Source organism: Myotis lucifugus, unplaced genomic scaffold (genome assembly GCF_000147115.1).
Source record: "Myotis lucifugus unplaced genomic scaffold, Myoluc2.0 scaffold_57, whole genome shotgun sequence".
NCBI lineage: Eukaryota > Metazoa > Chordata > Mammalia > Chiroptera > Vespertilionidae > Myotis > Myotis lucifugus.
The window spans coordinates 1,058,936-1,080,221 of NW_005871105.1; the positions used below are offsets into that span (position 1 = coordinate 1,058,936).

At 39.4% G+C, this 21,286-nt stretch overlaps 1 protein-coding gene across 3 annotated transcripts in view; it reads left to right on the forward strand.

Moving 5' to 3' along the window:
- Nucleotides 1-15,306, forward strand: part of DSE (dermatan sulfate epimerase) — a 55,966-nt gene extending 40,660 nt beyond the window's left edge. For all 3 annotated transcript variants that reach the window (XM_006089171.3, XM_014456223.2, XM_014456224.2), the window contains 4 exons: nucleotides 3,994-4,247; nucleotides 8,037-8,276; nucleotides 10,398-10,605; nucleotides 12,629-15,306. In XM_006089171.3, the coding sequence (XP_006089233.1) occupies nucleotides 3,994-4,247; nucleotides 8,037-8,276; nucleotides 10,398-10,605; nucleotides 12,629-14,393 (2,467 nt within the window). In that variant the 3' untranslated portion in view covers nucleotides 14,394-15,306. The remainder of the gene's footprint in view (nucleotides 1-3,993; nucleotides 4,248-8,036; nucleotides 8,277-10,397; nucleotides 10,606-12,628) is intronic.
- Nucleotides 15,307-21,286: the final 5,980 nt, after the last annotated feature.

The following is a 21,286-nucleotide window of genomic DNA, read 5'->3' on the forward strand; positions in this document are numbered from 1 at the left end:
TTCAGCCTTTGGGGAAGGGAGGGTCAACTTTTATTTTCAATATGACAAACTGGAGATCTAAAATTTGGGAAACTGTTTAATGTCCATGGCTTGTTGAACATAGCCCACAAGTTTGACTCATAACTTAATTTAAATTTAATTTATTCATTAATTCTCTTTTATGGCAACATATGAGATAGCACATCTCCAAATTTTTCATGACTCCCAAAGAAAAATCCTAAACTGACTTTTTCCCCATTTTATTGCCAAATTACATTTTAAGAAGTACTCCTTGAAACTGTGTCCCCAGCACATGAAAGACAAGAACCATTATTGGTGTAGGGTGCTGTTCATAGGCATTATTTCATTATCCCTCTGGAATAGAAATGGCTTCAAAGTCCAACAGAATTGTTTTGGGGACGGAAGATGTATATTATTGATTTTCCACACAGTGGTCAATTATTTTGTTCCTGCATTGACTGCCTGGGCCCATTTGGTGTTTCTCATCTGCCTCCATCCTACAGCACCTCTGCCCTCTACTGTGAACATTTTGAACTTCTCCGGTGTCTGGGTTCCTTCCTGATGATCTCACATGGGATTGTCCGCAGTGCTGGCTCCAGACCCTCTGCTGGAAAGTGCTCTGGGAAGCCGGGACTCCACCCAGTTCCACGCACTGAACCTGGGCCCGGGTCCTCTCTGCCTGCAGGGTGCATCTGAGGGCTGCTTGTTTGGTGTCACCTTTACCCTCTAAGATAGTGGTTTCCAAACCTTTTTCACTGTGACCCACAATAAGAAACAAAGTGGACATCACAATGCAATGTACACATAACTTTGACTCTACATATGTAAATATGTAAGTAAAAGTTGCACAAATCACCCCTTGTATTTAATGCTTTGTTGAATGCTTTGTAGTGTACTTTTTCCTATTCAATTCCATTAAATGACACTAAAAATATGCTGGTCATAACCCATGTTCATTCTACAATTTATTAATAGCTTATAATTTATAATTTAAAAACTCTGCGTAACATTTTGACAACACATGATTCCTTTTCAGAGAATCCCTCCATAATATATCTCTGTTCTTGAATATCTCCAGAGAGGGGACCACTTCATTTTTTGAGGTGGCCACTTCATTCCATAGTTCTAGTGTTTAGAGGACTTGGATGCCTTTTTTTTTTCTTCTTGTCTGATCACTGTGCCTAGGACTTCTCATACTATGTTGAATAGGAGTGGTGAAAGCAGACATCCCTGTCTTGTTCCTGTCCTTAGGGGAAATAGTTTTAATTTTTGCCCATTGAGTATGATGTTGGCTGTAGGTTTGTCATATATGGCCTTTATTATGTTGATGTATGACCTCTCTATTTCAACTTTACTGAGAGGTTTTTTTGTGTTGTTTTTTTTTTTATCAAAAAGAGGTGTTGGATTTTGTTGAATGCTTTGTATCAATTGATATGATCATGTGATTTTTGTCTTCCAGTTTGTTTATGTGATGTATCACATTTATTGATTTGTGAATATTGTACCAGCCTTGCATTACTGCACTTGATTGTTAAAGGACTTAGATAACCTTTTAGAAATATAGCTATTTATAGGCCAGATTTCATAATGCTTTAGTAGTGATGAACCCAATGGTACCATGAACTATTTTTATATGTATGTGAGTATTTTATTTAAATGAAAACTGCTTGGAATAAGTCCCTGTATATGGGAGGTGGGAAATTTTCACAGAAATTGCATAATAATATTTCCTAAAGAATGAGAATCCTATTAAATGTCCTTTTATCTATAAAAGTAAGTTCATTGGTTAATCAGACGTGTCAGAGTTTGGTAGGTGGTCACAGTTCATTGACATCAGCTTTATCGTGGCTAGATGTATATGCTGTCATTTATAGATGCAACAGAGCTAGGAAATGAATGACTTGAATTCTCTGCCTGGCTCACCAGTCACCGTGAATCAGTGGCGACTGTGTTCCTAACTCCCTGGCAGTGAGCTTGCAGTATGAATTATTATTTTTTTTCCTGGAAGTGGGGAATTAATTCACACTCTTCACAGTCTGTTTACAACCAGTACACACACTGGCAAGCTGACCAGCAAGGTGGCTTTGTCTGTGACCAAATGGTTAAGAAACTCATCAACCTTAGTCACTTTAGCACCAGTCTGTATCACCAGCACAGCTAACCAGTGATATTATTCTGAAATTCCTAGGGATTCCTCCAAACCTCTGATGTCATAAGAATTGCATATTCATTGTCAACAGTGTGGCCTAGTTTTATAAGCTTGTTCCTTCATTTTTGCTTTTAACAAGAACACTTACTGAGTGTCTACTATGTGCCACACTGTTGTAGGATTGCAGGTGCAATAGTGAATACAGCAGAGCAGGGAAAATAACCCTGCTATTGCAGAACTTACATTTCAGTAAGGGATATAGACACATACAGTATCACATACATATATGTGTACATATGTACATATATACATATGTATAGTAAGAGCACCAAAAAATAAGGAAGGGAAATGAGAGATTGTTGGTTGGGGAGTGATGAACTTCTGACAGGGTGGCCAGACAAGACCTCACTCAGCTGAGTTCTTTGATATAAACTCTTAAAGGAAGAACACAGTCTAGAAGAAGTCTCTCAGACATTTTTAAGTATTATTAACTTGGGGTCTATGGAGTTTGTATGGGGGAAATATTGCATCTTAATTTTTACTAACTCTAACCAAAATTTATTTCTTCCAAATCATGAATGTAGATAACCAACTATTGGGAGAACCTGTAACTTTGTCACAGAGAGAGATCACAGATATGTTCATATCACACACAGTTACTATAGACATCTCAAAATATTATTTGTGCTCATCACTACTTATAAATTATGATAGTTAAATCTTGCAGTTAAATACTGTTATTTAATAAAGAAGCACATATCACAATTTAAAAAAATATCTGTTTTAATAATTATACTTCAAAGTAAGAGATTTCCTTGTATCCCTCCGTATTTCAGCTTATGAATTTTCAGACATCCTGAGAAAGAGGCTAACACTTCACTAAATTGCCAAAGGAGGCTCCTGGCATAGAAATGTTAAGCTTTAGTTTAATCCCTAACTGAGAGCTTTCTTCCACCTCCCACAAGAACGGCACACTCTTCATTTGTTTTCCTCTCGTAGAGATTACTCAAATACATCCTGAACAGATGGGGAGGGTTTTCTGGATAATTCCATAGCGTTGTGACTGTGAAAGATCCTTCTTAGCTTCCTGTTTCACGCAGGCCACACACTATTAAAATACTTGCCGAACAATGCAGCAAGTCAAGCAGAAATTTGGCTTCTTAGAAAAAATGGCAGTTTAATACTTCACAGATCAGCTTTTAGGCTTCTCTGAAAGTTACTCAAAGGGCCTTAAAGGCAGTGCCATTTATTTTATGAGAAGAAGGAGATGTAGAAATAGAATCAGTTCATTTCACTCATTTACATCATCTTTTTAGCCAGTGCCTGCATCACAGTGTTGACCCAGAGAGTCTGTCCTGATTGAGAGCTCATAAGCTATGGACCATGCCACCTCCACCTTGACCAGCCTGTGGGAAATAGGAAGGGATATGCATGTTTGACCGTTTTAGCGAGGCAGTCATAAGAACAGGACCTCTTATGCAGGTAGAAAGGGGAGGGTGATCCCTAGTTAAATGGATATGCCAGAGAATTTTGCCTTGCTGCTACATGTTATGTGCTTCAGATCTCTTTGGATATATTTGTCTACCTCTCAGCAAGAGGGAAAAAATCAAATGTAAAAATTCCCAGCATTTTGATATTGCTGGGAACATCAAGAGAGAAACTCTGTAATTTTCACATTAAACTTTATGCTTGTCTAATGCAGAGGGAAGTTGATTCTGTGTCATTAAACCTCTTGGATTATATCTTCAGTTGTAGCCTTTAGTTCTGGGTAATAGACACATGAAAGGTGTGATGAAAGCTGTGAGCCCTGTTGCACTCATTTGCCGGCTTCTTTTCCTTTCCAGGTTGGTGAAAGACGCTCCCTGGGATGAAGTCCCGCTCGCTCACTCCCTGGTGGGTTTTGCCACTGCCTATGACTTCTTGTACAACTACCTGAGCAAGACTCAGCAGGAGAAGTTTCTTGAAGTGATTGCCAATGCCTCGGGCTATATGTATGAAACCTCATACAGGAGAGGATGGGGATTTCAATACCTGCACAATCACCAACCGACCAACTGCATGGCTCTGCTCACAGGAAGCCTAGTTCTGATGAACCAAGGTGCGTGTGGACACAGCTGAGGGACTCCTGGGCTGACACGAGATGTGGCTGCCATGTTGCGAGCAAAGCATTTAAATATGTTTTGATTTCAGAGAAAGGAAGGGAGAGGGGAGAGAGATAGAAACATCAATGATGAGAGAGACTTATTGATTGGCTGTCTCCTGCAGGATCCCTACTGGGGATCGAGCCTGCAACCCAGGCATGTGCCCTGATTGGGAATTGAACTGTGAGCTCCCTGGTTCATATGTCGATGCTCGACCACTGAGCCACACCAGCCAGGCATGAGCAAAGCATTTTTTATAACTAGTCTTAGTACATGTTCATATTTGATCCTAAGTCTGTGAGATGAAGTAATAACTAGGTTATCTCTTAGAGAATTGAGAGACATCTTTCTTCATTTCTGCTAGTTATATTAGCATGAAGGTTATTGAATTAGGGCTTTTTGATTGTCCCAAGCCATGTTTTTAAACTATGCTTTTATTGATTTTAGAAAGAGAGGAAGGGAGAAGAGGGAGAGAAAGAAACACTGATGTGAGAAACATCTATCAATTGTCTCCTGCATGCCCCCTACTGGGGATTGAGTTCACAACCCTGGCATGTGCCCTGACTGGGAATCCAACCAGTGACCCTATGGTGCATGGGACAATGCTCAACCAACTGAGCTACACTGGCTAGGGCCCAAGCCATATTCTTTTTATTTTATTTTTTTATTTTATTGATTTTTTACAGAGAGGAAGGGAGAGGGATAGAGAGTCAGAAACATCGATGAGAGAGAAACATCAATCAGCTGCCTTCTGCACACTCCCCACTGGGTATGTGCCCGCAACCAAGGTACATGCCCTTGACCGGAATCGAACCCGGAACCCTTGAGTCCACACACCGACGCTCTATCCATTGAGCCAAACCGGCCAGGGCCCAAGCCATATTCTTACAGCACAAAACCAGTGGTAAATATTGATTTTTCCAGAGAATTTTGACAGTGAAGACAGCCAGCCTGGATAAATGGAGTTTTTAAAAGCTGAACAGGTGGTTTATTATTTGAAATGAATATTCCTTGCACAGATGTATATCATTATACCAGTACTCTTATTCTCTAAAGACTTCAAACTACCAATGTGGATCATTTAGGTCAAATTTGGAAGTAACTTTTGTGGATTGTATAGCTATTTTGCCTTCATGTATAACATAATTGCTAGTATTACATTTTCTTGGTTCCTATAATTCTGTCTTAATTACAACTCCTGTGGAAGTTTATAAGTGACTAAATAAGATTATATTTTTTAAAAGCTGCTCTAAGAACACAGTGAATTATAAGGATATTAAATATATACTTGGAGCAGGCAAGTCTAAAAGGATTTAACTCTTATATTCCCCATAAGAATATGAATTCTCACATTAACCATATAAGGTAGCGGGGATTTTTGACCCACTTCTGGTCAAACTCAAAGTTCAATCTCTTTTCACTATATTTTGTTGCCTCTCTGGGAATAGAAATTTAATTTCTAGCAATAAGGAAAGCTTAATTAAGAGGGTGAATTTTCATGCTAGCTTCCTTTGCCCCCCTACTCTCACAAAAACAAAATTTAATCCCAAGGTCTGTGGCTAGCTCAGATTGGAGCAAAATTTGTACTTCCCTGGTAGGAGTTTTCATATGTATTTTTTCCTGATTAAAGTTATTTGTGAGAAGACTGGGTAGAAAAAGGGTGAAATCTCTGGTTTTGCACATCTCAGTTAGGCTTGTAGTCTTCACTTTCTTGGCATACTCCTTCCAACGTTAAGAGCTACTTTGGTCAGGCTGTTCCAATATTCCATGTTCTCCAGACCAGCCTGCAGGTACTGACTGAGGTAGCTTAGAGCACACCGTAGTTACATTGGATTCACATAAAATCTCCAAAGAGGGAGAATTAGAATTTTCTGTCTATTCTGCTAATCCTATCTAAGTCTTGGTGCACAGAAACCACAGGACCACATGTAAGCAGTTTACAAATCAAGAGGAAAGAAGAGAGATGTGAAATGTTCACATGATTACCCAATAGTTATAATAGCACCAGTGAATTAAATAAGAGGTAGCATGAAGTTATGGTTACATATCATCAAGTATATTACGTTTGAATTCAAAAGAACAATATTCTTTAAGTGAGCTTGAGAAGGTTCATGGAACTTTGAAGGATAGATAGGATTTGGTAAATGAAAACGATGAAGAACATTCTAGCTAAGGTATGTGGATGGTGGAAACATAGCATTAATCACAGCAATGGTACATTATATGACAGATTTGAAGTTTGCAAAATATGTTGGGGGACATTGCCTCATATCTCCTGAACAGGGGTTTTATAAGGAAAATTAGGTTATGTGATGTCCTGGGAGCAGTGAGCATCAGTCGCCTTGGTGTCTGGTTGCAGATGGAGGTTACAGACAGGGAAAAGATGAAGATGATCGAAATTTTAAACCCTAACGATTAGAGAACGGAAATTGAAAAGTATCCAGAAGATTGGCATGCCAGGTGTGGAGCTGGGTGGGAGACAGATCCAGGGTACAATTAACAGTCACCTCTGACCAGCGAGCCTGAGAACGGTGTTTCCACATGAGGTGGGAGCAAGGACTTACTTAGCCTGGGTCCTTAGATTTAGGCTGGGAACTGTGGTCCTGGGCCTCTGGAAGCCCCCACACCCAGCACACTAGTAGCCATGACGGAGTGCTCAGCACTGACGGCCACACACACGTCTGTGGGAGTGAAGCAGTCAGACTCCACCCACATTAGGGGGCAGGGAGCTTAATTTTATCCTCAGGGGTTGTGTGTTTTAAATACAAGACAACAAACCTTAAATCTCAAGACTTGGGCTCAGATCAAAGTTCTGTTCATTTTCAGTCATGTGTCCGAGGTCTTGAACAAGTCAACCTTTCTGTAACTTCGGAGTAATAATGCATCATTGAGCTATTAAAAGGATTAAGTAGGATTATGTTCAGTGCTGTGTAAATTACAAATGTTATAAAAATGTGAGGAGTTGTTATTGTTACTTAAATGCTAGTCTCGCAAGAATTATAGAAAGCTAGCATTTATGTTGTAAGGATTTTGAAAAAGTTTTTAGACCTTTAATTTTCATTTGGGGAGATTGAAGAATGTGACAGGTTGAAGAAGTGCTTGAACAAAACCACGTAGCTCGTTTATGGCAGATTCTGGACTCCCAGCTGATGTTTTTGGCCCTTAAGTTGCCACTTCAATGGTCTCTTCACCCCATTGGGCTGCCTTTTCAGATCCTAGGGAATCTAAAAGCACAAAAGAATGTGAGAAATTGTTGTCTGAGGATAGAACGCATTGAAGATTGCCCATTTAGCCTTTGTAGTATTTGTAATTATTACAAATCCTATAAAATAATGGTGAAAGTTTTATAAACTGGTAAACTTCAAAAAATATATTCAAGTAGTAGTTTTTAGTAAAATTGAATTAAAAATCTTAATGTACAGCATAAAGTTATGTGCAATTTGTGATCTTAAATGTGATGTGGTTTTAATTTATTAAAGATTAGAAAATGACTGATGTTCACTTAAAGGTTTATCTTCATTTAATTAATAAATGACCTGTATTCAAGAACTTCTTAACTTACATCCTCTACCCATCACAGTCCTGGATTAGCAGCATGTTCTTTATAACGTTGATAAGTGGGAGTTTTACAAAATGCAGTTTGTAATATAAAGGAGTCAGATAACTCAGAGGGCTTTATTTGGCCACATTTTTGTTTATGTTTGTTACAGCCTTAGTCATTGTTTCCATGTGTTTTCATCCTCCAGGGTATCTTCAAGAAGCCTACTTATGGACCAAACAAGTTCTGACCATCATGGAGAAGTCTCTGGTCTTGCTCCGAGAGGTGACGGACGGCTCCCTCTATGAAGGGGTCGCGTACGGCAGCTACACCACTAGATCACTCTTCCAGTATATGTTCCTCGTGCAGAGGCACTTCGACATCAACCACTTTGGTCACCCGTGGCTTAAGCAACACTTTGCCTTTATGTATAGAACCATCCTGCCAGGTATAGTGAGGCATCGCAAGTGGGTCAATGTTAACTATTGTCATTTTTCCTGATTATGAAAATGGGCTGGAGAAATGTGGGGTTTGAGCCATATTGCAATTAGAGGGATTAAAAAAAAATCAAAACAGAATTAAATGTAAGGGTTACATAGCCAGAACATCTCGGGAGTTAACGGGAGGATTTGTGATTTAGGTATTGTAATGCTTGGAGCATGATGGATCAAGTAGAATTTGTAGCCGCCACAGAACTTTTATTTTTGTATGTGTAAACCATGCATACATATACAAAATTCATTTTCATGAATCAAAACAGGATATAAACATTTACGATTACATGTTCATTTTCCTTTATATGTGATCCCTCATCAATCCTATTTTGGTTTTTAGTTCATAAATTTTTTCTTCCAAACTATATAGACATGATTCAAAATGAAATATTACATCTACATATTTAAGTTGGGGCTTTAGTATTTTCTTTAAGTTTTTTATTGAAATAACTAGTATAAAATATAGGAATAAAGCCAAAAATTGAATTTCTATAAAACTAATCTCTTGTTGCTGTGTAGCTTAGTCTTCTAAGAGAACTGGCTCAAAAAAAGTTATATGTGATTTAAGAACTGATTTATTTCTAAGAGAGCCTTGTAACGCTTCTTATTTCTAAACAGGACTTAAAAAAAAAATTAGGAGGTAGTTTTTCATCAAGATGGGTTCCCCTCCTCCCTCCAGTGAATTGAAGTTTTCAGATGGTGATTCTAGAATTACAATAAAATCAGTATTTAAATCTTTTTGCTGTGGTTGTATACACATGGATTGGATAGAATCTCCATTATTGGGTTAGTTTTTCAAAAATAATACAGAGCAAAAGAACCATATTAAAATTTAGTTTAGACTTACATTCAAAACTCTGTTTTATTGCTTATTCTTAGACATACCAGAGCGACCTGTTTTATAGTTTATGTTGATAACCAAAGGCCTTTAATGGTCTCAGTGTTCTGTAATTTGAGCTGAGATCTAACAGCCAACCGCAGCGGGGCTGGGGTCTGCTGTGAGCTGTTTACGTAGCTGCTGTTTAAGCTGGAAAAGACAGCATGAACACCTCTAAGAAGAGGATTCAAGTATTTGTGTCCATTAACTCAACAAACCTTTCTTGAACACCTAAGTATTTGTGTCCATTAACTCAACAAACCTTTCTTGAACACCTATGTGGTGGGCAGGAGATTCAAAGAGGAATAAAACGTATCATCTGCTTTCAAAAGATTCAGAAAATCACATTTTATAATGAGACTTATTTAGAAAAGCAATTATTAGACTGTTAGAAGCAAAAATATTAGCTGTAAATTATGGAAATGCAGTCCTGGTCACATTTGGAAGGGGTTCTGCGTTAAGTCAATCTGCTTCAACCTTTCTCTTTTTTCTCTCCAGCGGCTATTCTAGTGACTCGTGCTGTCTGACCCGGCGTTTTTGCCCATTCTTCTTCTTTAAGAATGTCTGGAGCATATCCTGTCTTCCCTGCTTTTATTTTTCTGACCCATTTCAGTATGATATTTGCATTTCCCCTCTTTTCTTTAACGTCCAGCAATGCACACTGGCAGGATCTCTGTGGGAATTGTTAGGTTTTCTTCCTGTGGAGACTCAGTTTCTCCTCTGTGCCTTATAACTTCCGCTTGATTGGAGGGCACATTGAGGCATTTGCGTTATTGTTTTGGCGTAGGATGTGGGTTGAGTTGGTAGGAGAGCTATTGCTCATTTGAGGTCCAGGAACTCACCATGCTCAAGAGGATAGTGCATGTATTTATGCAAACATAATTGCACATAGCATGGACCCCGGAAACCCAGGAAGGTGGGCAGTGTACGTCATTAGTCGTCGTGGCATCTTCATCACCAATGACAAGTTGCCACACAACAAATACAAACTTGCACACAAGGTTTGTGGAGGACCTTCCGCGGGGTTCTGATTCATTGGTCCGGGGTGGAGTGTGGGCATTGTGGTTTCATTTGTCATTTTTATCCAAGGTGCACACTTGATTCTAATTTGCAGGCAGGATTGAAAGTCATTGTTTAGGTCTTTATGGGGACATGCAGTTTTAAACTTACCTTAGTTCTGTAAAACTTCTTTCCCCAGGATTTCAGAGGACTGTGGCCATTGCAGACTCAAATTACAACTGGTTTTATGGTCCAGAGAGCCAGTTGGTGTTCCTGGACAAGTTTGTCATGCGTAACGGCAGTGGTAACTGGCTGGCTGACCAAATCCGGAAGAACCGTGTGGTGGAAGGCCCAGGGACCCCCTCCAAAGGACAGCGCTGGTGCACTCTCCACACGGAATTCCTCTGGTAGGACACGTTGCGTGGGCTTTGCAAAGAAATTGTACCCAGGGGTACAGGTGTGCTAGTTTTTTGCCTTAAAAAAAACAACAACAAAAAACCTAATCTAAAGCTTCAGTACTTGCAAATTCAATTCCTATCACAGTGTTTGAAACTCTGCTAGAAACATTTCCTGACATTTAAATCTAATTACCGCTTGCAGTTTGATTTTCGTATGTTACAGATGTCCTGGGCTCACACTGTTTTACAGATATGCCTGTTTTCATTTACATCATTTTTGAAATTGTATAAAGAGAAAACCATCAACAAAATTTAGACTGGGTTCTTCTGATAATCACACCCCAAATAATTTGTTTTGTTTTGGTAAATGAAGCATTATAATCTGCTAAGAGCAAAGCTGTTACTAATTTTCAAAACTATTTAAAAGTGTTTGACAGTTTCACTTTGATAATAAAAGAACCATGTAATATTTTTTTTTGGCCTTAATCTTTTAAACCAGAAAGAGAACCATGTCTCCTTTTTAAAGTCCTGCCAAATATATTACTGGCATCCAATAAATGAAGATAAAAATTACAGGGAACTAGTTGATAATTAATCTCTTATGTCTTTTCAAGCTTTTGACACTTGCATTCAACTCTAAAATAAGCTTCTGAGGTGTGATTGCTTCCCTTCATTATTTTTTAAATTTTAGACAGTTAAGAGGAAAATAACACTAGAAAAGAGGTAATTGTCTCTAGTTTAACCAGCATTTTTAAAAACTGTATTCACAGGTGAATTAAATATATTACTATGCAACCATTCTTGACACCTTTTAGGGAGATAAAGTCATTATTTAATTGTGTTTTCACTTAAGCAACTGAGAGAGTTCTATAAAGCTGACTATAAAGCTAACTTAGATTAATGCTAAGTCTGACTTGGTTCAAAATCTGCCTGATAGGAGTATGCCAACTGGCCAAAAACTGAAAGAAGGATGGAAAGTTCAGCTTGTGTCTGGATTTGGTAAATCACAGAAGGAAGCCAACCTTATTATACCAGGCCTGGGAGAGACACGTTTTCTGAAGTTCTGAAACTGAGACTCTAGAACAACAGATGAAACAGCCACAAACACCAATAAGATTAACTCTGCCATAAGCAATTGATTCACTGTAGAACAAATTCTCTATGAGCTAATGACACAGGTCTGCCTTTCTGCCCTTGGGCAGGAAATTACATGAACCTGTCAAGGCTGTTATTTCAAATCATCAAAAGCTAACAATCATGTTTATTATTTTTGCGGCCTTTCTGAATCAAAAACCTGTGTTCTTAGTCACTTGGAAGTTTAATGTTAATTTTTTATTACTTGATAAAAAACAATTATCCTAAATAACAGGTCATTTATTGTCCAAAATGCATGACATCATCCGTAGATTAAAACAAAAGCTTTAGATCTGGGCTAGGCAGTGATAGCCACAATTAGAAATCCTCAGTATTAATAGTTTCCTGAATTTCATCTATTTATATTCTTAGATGTGGTATTCACATTAAATTGTATCTAATATATGAAGTTTAACTCCATTTAAATTAAATTTTAGAGGGTAAAAAGTACTCTGCCAAATGTTAATAATACTATTTATTGTAGAAAAATATTTCATTGCAACTCAAGGCGTGTTAGGTTCTAGATCCAAACACAGGGTTCCCTAGAATGGGAGCCCCTCAAGCTAGAGGTTTGGGTGAAGTACTTAATTTTCTGATCCATGAGCCCCAGTCATTTGGACGGCAGCTCTGACATGGTTCAGTGAAGAAGGTTCATATAGTCATTAGCAGCAGGAATCATTTCAGGCTCAAATCCGAGGATCGCATGTTGTAAAGATACTCTCCTCTCTAACCAAGGGTGTTAGTTCCCCTGCACAGTGTGACCATCCACAGGTGTTCTCAGAACTGTCCCTACTACAGTCTGCATTGCCAGCGCTCTGGGTAGCATCGGTGTGTTCTGATGTGTTATTTTCACTTCCACCAGAAAACCAATTAATTTTTATAAAATGAATTCTTTCAGGTATGATGCCAGCTTGAAATCTGTCCCTCCTCCAGATTTTGGCACCCCTACATTGCATTATTTTGAAGACTGGGGCGTTGTGACTTACGGAAGTGCACTGCCTGCGGAACTCAATAGGTCTTTTCTTTCCTTCAAGTCAGGAAAACTTGGGGGCCGTGCAATATATGACATTGTCCACAGAAACAAATACAAAGACTGGATCAAAGGATGGAGAAATTTTAATGCAGGGCATGAGCATCCTGATCAGAACTCATTTACTTTTGCTCCCAATGGTGTGCCTTTCATCACGGAGGCTCTCTACGGGCCCAAGTATACCTTTTTCAACAACGTCTTGATGTTTTCCCCAGCTGTGTCCAAGAGCTGCTTTTCTCCCTGGGAAGGTCAGGTCACCGAAGACTGTTCATCAAAGTGGTCTAAATACAAGCATGACCTGGCAGCTAGCTGCCAAGGGAGAGTGGTCGCCGCAGTGGAGAGAAATGGAGTGGTTTTCATTCGAGGAGAAGGTGTGGGAGCTTACAACCCCCAGCTCAGTCTGAAGAACATTCAGAGGAATTTGATCCTCCTGCATCCACAGCTTCTCCTCCTGGTGGATGAAGTCCATCTGGGAGAGGAGAGCCTCTTGGAGACGGCAACGAGCTTCTTCCACAACGTGGACTTCCCTTTTGAGGAGACAGTGGTAGATGGCGTCCATGGGGCTTTCATCAGGCAGCGGGATGGGCTCTATAAAATGTACTGGATGGATGATACCGGCTACAGTGAGAAAGCAACTTTTGCTTCCGTGACCTACCCTCGGGGCTATCCCTACAACGGGACAAACTATGTGAATGTCACCATGCACCTCCGAAGTCCCATCACCAGGGCAGCTTACCTCTTCATCGGGCCATCCGTGGACGTTCAGAGCTTCAGCATCCACGGAGACCCCCAGCAGCTGGATGTGTTCATAGCCACCGGGGAACACGCCTATGCTGTTTACCTTTGGACAGATGAGACCCCAGGCCAGTCTGCCTTTGCACAGGTCATTGCCGATCGTCAGAAAATTCTGTTTGACCGGAGTTCAGCCATCAAGAGCGCCACTGTCCCTGAGGTGAAGGACTATGCTGCTATTGTGGAGCGGAACCTGCAGCATTTTAAGCCAGTGTTCCAGCTGCTGGAGAAGCAGATCCTGTCCCGAGTCCGCAACACAGCCAGCTTCAGGAAGACCGCTGAGCGCCTGCTGAGATTTTCAGACAAGAGGCAGACCGAGGAGGCCATCGACAGGATTTTTGCCATATCCCAGCAGCAGCAGCAGCAGCAGCAGCGCAAGTCCAAGAAAAACCGAAGGGTAGGCAAGCGCTATAAATTTGTGGATGCCGTCCCCGATATTTTTGCACAGATTGAAGTCAATGAGAAAAAGATTCGGCAGAAAGCCCAGATTCTGGCACAGAAAGAACAGCCCATAGATGAAGATGAAGAGATGAAAGACCTTTTAGATTTTGCAGATGTGACGTATGAGAAACACAAGAACGAGGGCCTGATGAAAGGCCGGTTTGGACCGGCGCGGATGGTGACGACCATGCACAGCAAAGCGCCGTCACTGTCCGCTTCTTACACCAGACTCTTCCTGATTCTGAACATTGTTATTTTCTTCGTCATGTTGGCCATGCAACTGACTTATTTCCAGAGGGCCCAGAGCCTACATGGCCAAAGATGTCTGTACGCAGTCCTCCTGGTAGATAGTTGTATTTTATTATGGCTCTACTCTTCTTGTTCCCAGTCACAGTGTTAGCACTGAAGCTGTCAATCGCTCAATTATTTGTGGTCACAAATCTATGCAAAAAAAAAAAATCGCCCTAGTTATTGGATTTTTTTTCTCAGATTCATTTTCACAAATGAAGGGGAAGATATCTTCACACAAGAAAGCAAGGACATGGGGAAATCAGAATTGAAGTAGCTAAAGAATTTGTCAAAGGAATAAAAGTAGTTTGGATGTCCCATGATGTTTCTGGAAGTGTTTGGCTTGGCTAATTTAGTGGTCCATATAGTACTACTCTTAAACACAAAGTCTGGTTTTAAGTAATTTTTAAGAAACAAAAAAGACAGAATTGGATTTTATTAATATTAATTTAATGCTACTAGCAATCTTCAGATACTATTTTATGAAAAGCCTGAAGCACACAATTCTGAGAAATACAGACTTTTTTTAAATGGTGTAGCCATGTTAAAAAAAATAAATGTTGCGAAGTCCTGGTATGGCGGTGCCATCTTCCTGGGAGAGTAGTTCCTTAGTTAAGTGAATAACATCACTTGTGTATTGAATTACTATTCAGATAACATGGTAAAATGATGGCAGAAAAATCATTAAAAAGTTAAGATATATTTCCAGTAGAATACATGTATGTATGAATGACTGCTTAATGATGTCCATTTCTGCACACACCTAACTGATTGCTTTTATGCATACATTGGTTATTCAAATAAGACAATTGCAGATAACTTGATTTCCTATTTTTTTTTAATATGGAAACTTGCTGTGGACCTAGTGACTAAACTTTAAAATAAAATATTTTATATCCTTAATGTTAATTTCAATACCAAAGAAGATGGGGAAGCTAAAATTTGGATATGATTCTTATGTTTTTTAATAGAAATTTTTCTTTAAATTTATTTTGTTTAATAAACATCATAATTGTGATTTTTCAGTAGTGTCTGTCTTCTTTGTTCCATTATATTTAGCAGCAGTTTTGAAAACTTTGAAGAAAAATGTTTATTTGGGCATGCATTAATTAAACATAAAGTAGTATTTGAATTGAAAGAAGTAATTTCTCTGCTTATTTGCCTTTCTGTTGTTTAAACATTTTAAATATTTCCAACAAAAGCCAACCTCTGATATTTGAGTAATGCCATACTTTTAAAAGCATAAAGTTTTCTTATTTATTTGCAATCAAGTCCTCAGGAGGTTAACAGCAGCACAGAGTACACTACTGGAAACATATTCCATAGTTCATACTTTGGCATAAGAAAATGATATACTTAAAAGGAACTGAAGAGTAAATTAATTATCTTACATTCAGCACAGTTGAGTCTTCTCCATTTCTCCCCTGGAAATAGGTTTGGCTCACATTTTACATTAAGGTCACATTCACTGATTTGTACGTCTGAAGTCATCATGGTGATCTTTTCCTTTTACATCGCTTTTTTTTTTTTTCGTGGAAATACGATTGTGTAACAGAAAACAAGAACACAGAGAAACACTTTATGAGCACCTTTTTTTGCGGTTCTAATTTTGAACCTTCTTACATAAATGAAACCCAAGTTTGACTTTTAACTGTGCTTCACTCATTATACTTGGAATCTAGAACATGACTTATGGGGAAGTATTTTTTTTTCTTTCATGGAAAAGGCCTCCAGGGAGGATGTCATTACACACTGCTTAAAAGAATAATGTTTTCAAAAGAAGAATGCTTCCGTTTGTCCTGCATGGATGCTGTTCCTGGGATTTAAACTTGCTTTATGTGACAGATTCTCCGTTTACTTAACCCCATTCGGCATTCCTCTCTCCTACTCTTTCTCATTCAAAAACCATGAATTGTCCGAAATGATCAAAAGCAAATTTTGAAAAAAGGGGGAAATTGCCCTTTGAGGCTACCAAGCAAACCTGATCTGAGATCCAAACACTCACAGGCCTACTTTCTAATCGAGATGAAAAGTGTAAGCAAGCGCCAAATCCAGCTTTCCTTCTGTTTTCATTAGTTTAAGGGCAGATGATAAATTAGTTTGAAAGTAACGTTTTAAAATGTGGTAATTGTGCATCTTTAAAAACAAAATTGATTAGTGGGCTTTTTACCCTTCTAGTGGACCTCATATCTACTTCAGTTAAGAAGAAATTTCCATGGCCAGTGACTTAGTGGGTGAGTGAAAAATAATGCTGAGCCCTAACCGGTTTGGCTCAGTGGGTAGAGCGCCGGCCTGCGGACTGAAAGGTCCCAGGTTCGATTCCAGTCAAGGGCATGTACCTTGGTTGTGGGCACATCCCCAGTAGGAGATGTGCAGGAGGCAGCTGATCGATGTTTCTCTCTCATCGATGTTTCTAACTCTCTGTCCCTCTCCCTTCCTCTCTGTAAAAAATCAATAAAACATAATTTTAAAAAAAAGAAAAAGAAAAATAATGCTGAAACTAACAACTGTTCTTCAGACAGGCATGTTTTATATCAGGGCTCGTGCATATTTGACTAAGACCGAGAAGCTCTTTGTATCTTCCAGAAAACCCAGCAACGTTACATCTCCCTTGTAGCTGAGTGATCAATTATGGAATCTGTTCCGTGCTGCTCATTCTGAAAGGAGTGCTTCAAGTTCATGGGATAATCTGTGAGTTTTTGTTCGGGGCATTGGCAGGACTTTCAGTCCCAGCCTTAGAGAAAATTTGGGAATCGTTAGCACACAGAGCTTGTCTGTGCAGTGGAAGGGACGTATTCCCCTTTTGGTAACTAATTAAGTAATAAACAGCCGTGATGGTCAATGAAATCTATTATCTGCTGAAAGAACATTCTCTTAAGATTGTTGTCATCATTGACAATAAAGTCAGAAGGAAGACCTTATTCTGTGACTTAATTAAAATTTATTGTCTCGAATATTGAATTAATCCACAATATTTGTCCTAATTTTGTAAAAGGACCCAATGTCCTAGGTTATTAGTAAATTGTTTTAACAGGTTATGCTCACTGAATAATATGTTTTAAAAAGAAGAGTTTACATTATCACTCTGTTTTTAAAAAATTCTTTATAGTTCACAAGCCACCCACAAAGGAATCTTAAATTTCTCCAAACTTTTAAGAGGATTCAAGTTAGCCGAACCGGTTTGGCTCAGTGGATAGAGCGTCAGCCTGCGGACTGAGGGGTCCCGGGTTCGATTCCGGTCAAGGGCATGTACCTTGGTTGCGGGCACATCCCCAGTAGGGGGCGTGCAGGAGGCAGCTGATCGATCTCTCTCATCGATGTTTCTACTCTCTATCCCTCTCCCTTCCTCTCTGTAAAAAATCAATAAAATATATTTTAAAAAAAAGAGGATTCAAGTTATGAAATGTACAGAAGTGGGTAAAAATAGATTAATAATAATAATCAATAATACACTAATAAATAATACAACAAGAGAAAACAACAGATATAAACTAAGACCGTCCTAGGAAAACTAGAGTATATGGTTATCTGTGTCAGAGATTAATTCAGGCAATAAAAGGGGTTAGGGAGGTGTGTGAAGGTCCAACTTTAAGTTTAGTGCTAAAAAGGAACTTGTGATCTGATTGAGCCTCCAAACCTGCAGATAAAGAAGCTGGGCTCAAGCAGGGGCTAACCTCTCTCCCGTTCCCTGCCGTGTTTATCCCTGTGCTTAGTTCATTTTCTGGTCAAAGCCCATTGACTTGATTGTCTCTTCTTTAAGTTCCTGTTGAGAAGAGGTCAGTTTCTGCAGCTTGCTTAGCTTACTGGCAAAGATGGCCTATTTACCAGCCACGTGTCAGCTAGATATTTGCTTTATGCTACATAACACCCATAAAATACTGATTAGTTTTCAGGAAATGACAGAAAAAGCATGCATTCCACTACATGGCCTAAGTATTTAATTTTGGGTCATTTAATGGACAGGTTTGAACACTGTTAAACAAGATGTCATCACAATGTGAAGAGTAGAAGCTGAAGCTGCATTATAACTTTCCTGTTATTTTTCTTGGCTTTGTAGTTTCCCTCCATGTTTTGAGGGTGTGTGTGTGTGTGTGTGTGTGTGTGTGTGTGTGTTTTGTATAAGTTATAAAGATAGATGATTGAAAAAATAAATCATACTAGCAGGCTTATAGTTTTAAAAGTCTGCCCACTCCCTTTGCAACTGTGCAGAAACCTTATTTTCTTAAACCTGACCTTTTGTTTTGATTTTTTTTTCCCCTTTCATTCAAACTGGCCTCGCCTAACACCTGACTTACCTCCCTCCCTCTCCCTTGCTTAATCATTAGGGCCTCAGGACAATGAAGCTGTCAGATCCAGTAGTCTTAGGAACAAGGTCCTGGGTCTATTTACTACTGAGACACAGTTAAACATAATATCTAGGCCTCCGTTGTGTTTTAGCTCTGGACCCAGGAAAGCAGAAGGATCCCATAGAACAAACCCTTGTGAAATGAAACAACTCCATGGCTGACATCAGGGCTAGATGCAATGATCAGTTACCCCTACCCTAGCACCAACCAACAAGCAGAGGCCACGATCCTAACTCCATTAGTGACCATGAGTAGTGATTTGTTCCCTATATGATCCATCTCCTTGAACCCAGCAGGGAGCCAGGTTTTTGAGCATGAGCTACCTGAGACTCCGGGCATGGAGCCATCTCCTTAGTCAATCCTTATTTTCTTAGCTGCAAACTCCTGTTTGTGTCTTACTGGGCTTTGACGCGCGCAGGCAAATGGACCCCTGCAGTCCGGTAATGTCTTTTCACTCTTGTGCTCCTCAGAAGTAACAATTTCTGATTTTCTTAGCTGTTGCATTCATTATGCCCGTATTTATAAGGTCTACAACTTGCTACCTACAAAGAAGAGGATTAGCTTTTTTTATCCATCTCCCCTCTCTTCATACCTGTTTCATTCATCCCCAACCTTTTTTTTAAATTAATTAAGGTATTACATATGTGTCCTTATCTCCCCATTGCCCCCCACCTCCCACTCATGCCCTCACCCCCCTGGTGTCTGTGTCCATTGGTTAGGCTTATATGCTTGCATACAAGTCCTTTGGTTGACCTCTTTCACCTTACTCCCACACTCCCCTACCTTCCCTCTGAGGTTTGATGGTCTGATCGATGCTTCTCTGTCTCGATCTGTTTTTGTTCATCAGTTTATGTTGTTCATTATATTCCACAAATGAGTAAGATCATGTGATATTTCTCTTTCTCTGACAGGCTTATTTCGCTTAGCACAATGCTCTCCAGTTCCACTCATCTGCATCCCCAACCTTCTAACAGAGCTATCATAATTTTTGGTTGAGTCAGTATTCAGGGTTTATGTTATAACTATGTAAATATGACTTACAGGTTAGCCATGTAGAATACTATCTTATTTCCTTTCATGTATAACTTTAACTTCCTCAGAGTTAGTGAAAAAATTTTTTTTCATTTGCTTAGTTGCAAGTAATCTCATTTTATCCCCAAACTTTCAATTTAGTGTGAATCTACTCACTCTATGTTCAATCACACCTGTATAATCTGAAGGTGTCTTTTGTTCTTGGAGCCAGCCCCCCTTGCATGTTAGCTGTCCCCAGATCTCTTTCCCCACCGTTCTAAGGATTCTTTATGCCTCTTTTCTGTGTAAAGATGTTCTCTGAATCCTATGCTTCCCTTTTTCATCAGTGCCTCGTTTTGCTGGAGCATGTCCTCCCTGAGATTCCATGGGGAATAGATATTCTGCCTCCTTTCATTTCTGAAAATATCTTTATTCCGTCCTCCACTTGATTTATCATATAGCCAACAATTATAGGTTGGAAATGACTTTTCCTCAGATTTGTGTAAATAATGCTTCATGATCTTCCAGTTTCTGATGTTGTTGTTAAGAAATCTGTTACCGAGTTTTCTCTCTGATAGAGCAGTTTGAACCAGGGAAAAACTCCAATCTCCTCTGTAGTTAGTTCGGAGGAGGGATGCAGGAGGGAAGAGTTGGTTAATAGGCCTAACTGCTTGTGTTCTTAAAGTCAAGTGGAGAAAGAGGGCTAGAGATCTCTATTTGGTGAGTAGACACATCCTCTAAGTACATATAGCACTTCCACTCAGCTGGGCTGTGTCTTGAAATCAGAACACCTCTTCTCATCTGTCCAGGGGATCAAAAGTGCATTTGCCTGCTGTGGTTCCATTTCTTATTCTGGTGCATCCCACTTTCAGAGGTACCTGCTGAGCAAACAGGCTTGTTTCTGTCAACTCCATCCACATTCTCTTGCTGGCTTGGATTTCAGCCTCCTATTAGTTGCCATTCATCTATCTTCTCTCAGCTTCTACTGTCCAAACATTCACTCTACAATTATTGTTTGAGTAACCACTAAGAGCTAGGCACTGTCCTAATGCGAAGAATACTACACTAGTGAATAAAAGGAAGATCCTGACTTCTTGGCACTGACATTCTAGGGATGGGTCTGAGAAATTAACGTAATTTATAAATTATGTCATCTATGAAAAGATACTGGGTGCTACGGGGAGGAAGTGCAGGATGAGGAGACTGAGGGGGAGGGTGATATTTTAAATAGGGTGCTTAGGATAGGCTCTATTGATGTCCCCACTCCCATTCTCTTTTTTTGTTTTTGAAAACCCTTTACTGTCCATTTAATGGGGTTTCAGGAAGGAACAGAAATAAAATCCATATACCAAACCTAATGTGTTTAATTGGGAGGCCCACTCACTTTTCAGGTGAGTGGACAAGTGAGAAGAATGACAATAGCACCTGTTTATAGAGCATGTATATGTGCCCAGTACTGTTTTAGGAACTGCAGGTTTTGTAGAGAACAACAACAAAATAAAAACTGGTACTCATATTTATGTCCTGATTTTGGGCGAGGGGGCAAATAATAACAAAAATGCATTATGTCAAATAGTGATATTTTGTGGGAGTATTGGTCAAAAGATGATAAACCTAGGGACACTCCCGATGTATGTGTCTCTGAGTC